At 35.6% G+C, this 6,888-nt stretch overlaps 1 protein-coding gene across 50 annotated transcripts in view; it reads left to right on the forward strand.

The window, feature by feature from the left end:
* kcnma1a (potassium large conductance calcium-activated channel, subfamily M, alpha member 1a) overlaps positions 1-6,888 on the forward strand; it is a 368,370-nt gene that overhangs the window by 256,411 nt on the left and 105,071 nt on the right. For all 50 annotated transcript variants that reach the window (XR_012388642.1, XR_012388643.1, XR_012388644.1 and 47 more), the window contains 2 exons: positions 4,701-4,811; positions 5,060-5,165. Coding sequence is in view for 46 of the 50 variants with exons in the window: in XM_073919866.1 (XP_073775967.1) it covers positions 4,701-4,811; positions 5,060-5,165 (217 nt within the window). In the remaining 4 variants the exon portion in view is untranslated. The remainder of the gene's footprint in view (positions 1-4,700; positions 4,812-5,059; positions 5,166-6,888) is intronic.

A 6,888-nucleotide genomic window follows, 5' to 3' on the forward strand; every position in this document is an offset into this window, starting at 1 on the left:
GTCTTGCTCCGCCTTTTGGTACCCTTTTGTTGTGCTTCGAAAGGGTACCCTAAAAGTGGTATGGTACGGTTCACTTTTGGTACCTTTTGACAGTGGAAACAACCAAACCATACCGTAACACTCAGTGGAAACGGGTCAAAAAAGTGCGGTTATAATGACTATCCAACAAGCTAATCCAGCTAAAAATAGTGCTTTAAATGTCACCAAAATGCAGTGTTTAAAACTCCTAATTAAATAAAACATGAGGCGAATAACTGCAAAAAGGTCCACTTTTTGAGAAAAAGGAATCACCCTTTTCACCAGGCTGGCTACGGGTCTGCACTTTAACTATAGCAGCTTACATTGGCACCAGTCTTACCTAATTTTCTCTTTACCATTTTATTTCTTCTATTGCTTTCATTGGCAATACCATAAACAATGTAAAAAAAAAAAAACACCCCCGCAGTGGTGAAACACAATCAGTAGCACAGTCACGCTCCGCTGATAGCTCATCCAAACATGGAGACAAGATGTCTGACATAAGCCGAGACAGAGTGTGTTTGTCTCTATGCCAGAGACTCTGTTCTGCTTTTCTAGAGTGAAAAAGAGTGAGAGCATTGTTATACAAAACCCTCCGATTTAGCTAAAGCTTTGAAACGGGCATTTTTGGAAATGGGAAAACATGAATAATGTGTCTCTCATCAAGCCGCCCCTTTGCCAGACGCTGCTGGCTTTACACCAAGCCATCAACTCAACAGAGTCTTCTCATCCCGGGACAGTCAAGCGTGCAATTACTACCACTCATTAAATACAAGAGGCCAGATCTGTGAAGATCATTATGCGTGATAGCATCCAGACACTGCACCCATAAAGCCTCATCGGGTCCCTCCGGCCAAAAGAGATCCGCTTAATGTTTGCCCTGAATTGCAGCACAAATAAGCACACTTCTGCGGCACCTGAGAGTACACAGGCACATCCATCCAGTTACAATTAGGGTCAGCAGCCCCTGTTCTTTGTAAACCCTTAAGCACGTTGCATCTGTCTGAGGGAAGAGAGTTAGTTTGGACAGATTTAGATTGATGACCGTGCATGGTTAAAGCTCTCGAGAGTTTGACCACAGCAGCATTGGAGTAATCCAGCATGGGAAGTGAAGTGATCCGCAAAACCCCATGGCTACAGCTCAACTCTTTAACCTCCTGTTGCATAGAAGCCCTGCTTGACAAATAAAGCACTGTTATTGTTATGCAACTGTAATAGAAGTGGTCATTAAGTTGTTTGGATGGTAATGATGGCTGTAATCTTTTATATGAGTCAGATTATTGCAGACAAGTTAAACTCTTTAGTGTTACTTTGATGTGTAATTTGAAGTGCATTAGTGTGTAGTTTGGGGTGTAGTTTAAAGACTAGTTTTCTTTGTTTTCAGTTAATCTTTCTGCTGTTCCACTAACTGTCACTGATTCATTTATTGAATCAGTTAGTTCAAAGACTGATCATAGACTAAACTGATTTATTTAAACTCTCTGATTCAGTTGGAGATGAAGCATTTTTTTTTGAGTGAGTCGTTGAATTATTCACTTAACCAGTTTTCTCAAACTCAGATTCATTCAGAAATAAGCAAGTAAGTGTCTGTTTGAGTTAAGTTTTATATGCAAACATTTTGTTTAGAACACTGATTTATTTAGGATTGAAGAACAACAGTACACTTGAATTATTGCGTCTTTAGCATTAACTAATACATGACGAAATGTTGTCTGAGCACAGCCGACAAATGTGAAGGCAGCATCAAACTCACTGATTCCTTCGGAGATAAAGTGAGTTTTTTTAGTGAGTCATTGAATTGTTCACTTAACTAATTTTCCCAAACTCATATTCTTTCAGAAAATAAGCAAGTTAGTGTCTGTTAGAGTGAGTTTTTAAGGCAAACGTTTTGTTTAGAAACACTGATTTATTTAAGATTGAAGTACAACAGTACTCTTGCATGATTGAATCTATAGCATTACCTAATACTTTGACAACATGTTATTAGTGCACTGCCTATATAGCCAATAGATGTCAAGAAGGCTCACATTTAGGTTTGGAACTGTTTTAAGTAGGGTCTGTCTGTGGACTGCAAGACAAAGGCGTAACATGAAGTGGCATAACCTGTAGTAGGTTAGAGGCATAACTCAAAACTAAGTTGTCAGTAAGATGGCACTGTACATCAGTCACGTTTAGTTAGTTATGTCTACACCTACTCCACACCTAAACCCAACCATCACTGTTAATAACATCTTCACGTTTTCCAATCCTAAACTTAACCATCATGCTTATTAACGCATACACCTTCCCCAAACCTAAACTCAACCATCATAGATATTAAGGCATACACCTTCCCTAAACCTAAACTCAACCATCAGCGTTATTAAAGTCTACACCTACTCCAAGCATCACAATTATTAATGTCTACACCTTCCCCAACCATAAACCCAAGCATCACAGTTTTTAATGTACAGCTGCAAGTTTTGGATGCTTTCATACTTAATGCGCTTGCCATTGTACTGTTATTTGTAACCACAGAGGGCGACGGGGAGAAGGATAACTGTCATGGCAAAACAAATGAAGAAGTCAGCGAGCGGAGTTGCATGGTGGAGTTGCTAAATGAATGATTGTAATAAGATATCAAATGAATTGGTTGTGGATAAATTTGGAGAAAACTCATGAAAATATTTGGTGAAAGCGTTCTGAGTTCCATCTTGCCAACAACATCTCATTGTGCCGTCTCGTACAGTACAATAGGATCTCGACTACTGCAAGTTAAGCCTCTCGTACTTGCTACAAGTTGTGCCCTTTCATGTTACGCTCCTGTCTTGCAATCCACAGACAGATATACTTGACAGTTACAGTTAATCTTTCTGCTGTGGCACTAGGTGTCACTGATTCATTTGTTAAATCAATTAGTTCAAACGCTGATCATAAGCTGCATCCTAAATGGCACAATATACACTATGTACTGATGCACTTACACACTCAACAGCATATAGTATACAGTATTTATGTTTGTAGTGTCGTCCCAAATGGAAAACTAATGTTTTTTTTTTACTAAGCAGTAATTCAAATCGATTTCCAGATGATGTTTGACGGTTGCCAAATTTGTAAAATAAATGACCAAACTACCAAATAATACCTGCCATGAATATAACCGCATTCATCATTGTAAGGCAGTATAATCATTCTCATAGGAGAATTTTGCTTTTACAATCTGAAATAAATAAAGTAATCCAGCTGCCATTGAGTGTGTGAAGTGCCCAACATTCCACACTTACCTTTCTACACTAACATTTACCAGTTAAATAAAAGCATCACCCGTGTAATTAAAGTGGACTTATTCTTCTTAGAGTTTTCAGTGTAAACACATCTACTTACACTAATGATGCATGGCATGGAATAATGCATAAGTATGCGATTTTGGGTGCACCAAACAAAAATAATTTATTCAAACTTACTGAATTCAAGATGAAATTAGTTCTTTTTGTGAGTCGTTGAATTACTCACTTAACCTATTTTCTCAAACTTAGATTCATTTAGAAAAAAGCAAGTGTTGGTTGAAATGCAAACATTTTGTTGGGAACCACTGATTTATTTAGGATTAAAGAACAACAGTACTCTTGAAATATTTTGTCTTTAGCATTGCCTAATACTTGACCAAATATTATTCGAGCACCGCCTATGTGGATAATAGATGTCAAGGCAGCTCACACTTAAGTTTTGGAACAGTTTGGAGCAGTTTCAGTTATTCTTTCTACTGTGCCACAAGATGTCACTGATTCATTAATTGAATCAATTCGTTCAAACACTGATCGTAGATTGAACTGAATTATTCAAACTCACTGAGTCATTCAGAGATGAAGTGAGTTCTTTTTTGAGTGAGTCGCTGAATTATTTACTCAACCAATTTTCTCAAACTCAGATTAATTCAGAAAACAAGTAAGAAAATGTCTGTTTGGGTGAGTTTTGCTTAGAAACACTAATTATTTTAGGAATGAAGAACAACAGTACGATTAAATGATTGCGATTTTAGCATTACCTAATACGTTGATGAAATGTTATTTGAGCACTGCCAATATAGCCAATAGATGTCAAGGCAGCTCACTTTTAGGTTTTGGAACAGCTCTATAGTATGAAACTAGATCTTACTATGGAGTCACAATAAATGAGCCCCAGAAGACCGTGACCTCTGGAACAATCTAGTTTAGTCTGTTTGTTTGTTCCATCTGATGTATTGCAAGTTTTTCATTCGGTGCCTGTCCTGAGAAGTCACGGTTAGAGTTCACAGCAGCCACAGATCCGAAAACAATTTAATCGCTTTTGACAGGGGTTCCGATACATGTCAGTTAGTATTGATTTACATGTCAACATGCGTCTCGGCACAGGGGTGGTTTGGCCACAGAGACACGGCTTATTAAGAACATTTGACAATCCAACATTAAAACGTAAGATTCGATTTTGTTCTGAAAAGTTCAAAGCACTTAATTTAATGTTTTAAATCGTGTTTATAAATATGAGATAAAACAACATGTGCTGTTATGTCTAGAACGGATGGTGAATGCTTGAAAGCCACTACATTTAATCTTTTCAAGACATTTTTGATTATTATGATTCTGACTTATGTTCCTTTTTAGGATATGCCAAAGTTTTTGTTTTATTTTACGTTGCACTCTTCAGCTGAATTTTCCCCCTTACAGGCATATTGTGGTCTGTGGTCATATCACGCTCGAAAGTGTTTCCAACTTCCTTAAAGACTTCCTACACAAGGACAGGGATGATGTCAATGTAGAAATTGTTTTTCTTCATAAGTGAGTACAAGTCCCTTTGGAATACATTTTATAAGCTTGATGGAACCTTTCCTTACATTAAATAATATAATGACTGTTACTAAGGAAAACAAATAAATCAAATATAGTTGCCTGTTTTTATATAATAAGGAGCTTAACCAGTGAGCTCTTTTTTTAAATTCTTTTGTTAGCTGCTTGCAGAGATCAAATGTCACATTGTTTTCAAAATCATTTCATTATACATGCTTTTTGTTTTTGCAATTCTCTAGTATTTCCCCTAATCTTGAGCTGGAAGCCTTGTTCAAACGTCACTTCACTCAGGTGGAATTCTATCAAGGATCGGTCCTCAACCCACATGATCTAGCAAGAGTGAAGGTAACGTCATCAAATACTTCTCACAAATGTGTTTTGACAATTTAATTATGAACATTGATGCTTTATCCTGGTACTGGTGTCTCATAACAACAAGTTAAACAATAAACATTTTTGTTAAACATTCAAATGCATACAAATGCTTGAAAGCAAAGACAAAAATAAAAAGAAATTATAAACCACATTTAGAAAGAAATTTAATCTCTGAGTACCCTCAAAAAAATCCAGAGGGAGGACGAAACGTACCAAAACACCTCAGATCTTTGATGTAAATCATAGGTTGATTTTTCCAGTGGTAAGAGTCTGGTTGCCTGAGTCAGCCACATATTGACTAAAGGTATCTGAACAGTTGACCATAATAACGGTATACATTTTTTTGTACAAGTTTATACAATTGTAGTTTATACAAAAATTCAATTCACATTCTTTACCATGATCAAAACACAGTTCCACTGTACAATTCAGTCTTTCTCATTATTTTTTAAAGTATGTTGTGAAAATCTTTCCAGTATATTTTGATTTTGTCCCAATCCCAAAATACATACATCACTGTGCCAATGTCGGCTTTACATATGAAACATGGCTGAGAACAATTGGGAAATATTCTATAGAGGTTTTGAAGTACTTTTAGGATATATATTTAAGCAGACAGATAGCCACTTCTCATCACTAAAAATAAACTCCAAATCCTTTTCCCATATCACCCTTAAATAATCAAAGGTTAAAGGACCATTATTAGACAACAATGTAGATGATTCAAAAAATCTTTATAAAACCATATTGCATGAGTTATATACAGGTGAAGTCAGAATTATTACCCCCTCTGAATTATTAGCCCCCTGCTTATTTTTTTCCCCAGTTTCTGTTTTTCTACACATTTCTAAACATAATAGTTTTAGTAACTCATTTCTAATGACTGGTTTTATTTATCTTTGCCATGATGACAGTACATCATAATATTTCACTAGATATTTTTCAAGACACTTCTATACAGCCTAAAGGGATATTTAAAGGCTTAACTATGTTATTTAGGATAACTAGGCAGGTTTGAGTAATTAAGATAATTATTAAGATAATTATTGTATGATGATAGTGTGTTCTGCAGACTATCGAAAAACAAATTAGCTTAAGGGAGCTAATTATTTTGACCTTAAAATAGATTTTAAAAACTAATTTTATTTTAACCAAAATAAAACAAATAAGACTTTCTCCAGAAGAAGAAATATTATCAGACATACTGTAAAAATGTCCTTGCTCTGTAAAACATAATTTGGCAAATATTTAAAAATAATTTTTATTATTTTTATTTTAAAAATTTTCAATTAAAAGGGTGTCTAATAATTCTGATTTAAACTGTATATTCTGAAGCAGAGTATATGTTTATATAAAACATAAATTAGATATTTGAAAAAGAGCAGTGAACAGAGTTAGAGAATACTTTCAGGCACTTTTCAGTTATTGGTTATGACCTCCCAGTTGTGACCCTGCAAGATGGTGAACCATTCTTACATGACTGAAACCCTCTGTTGTCCAGATGAAGGCAAAAAGAAAAAAAACTGTTTCTAATCTGTGAAAGGCAGCCTCTGCAGGGAACAAGCCCTCATCAGCTGAAAGAGTCAACACCTGACTAACTTTAGTGGTGAAAATATGTTTCATTTTTTGGGGTTTGATGGGAAACATGCTTGTTTTCAAACTGGATAATGACTGAAAACAAAGATTGTAAATA

The sequence above is a fragment of the Danio rerio genome, chromosome 13 (assembly GCF_049306965.1).
Source record: "Danio rerio strain Tuebingen ecotype United States chromosome 13, GRCz12tu, whole genome shotgun sequence".
NCBI lineage: Eukaryota > Metazoa > Chordata > Actinopteri > Cypriniformes > Danionidae > Danio > Danio rerio.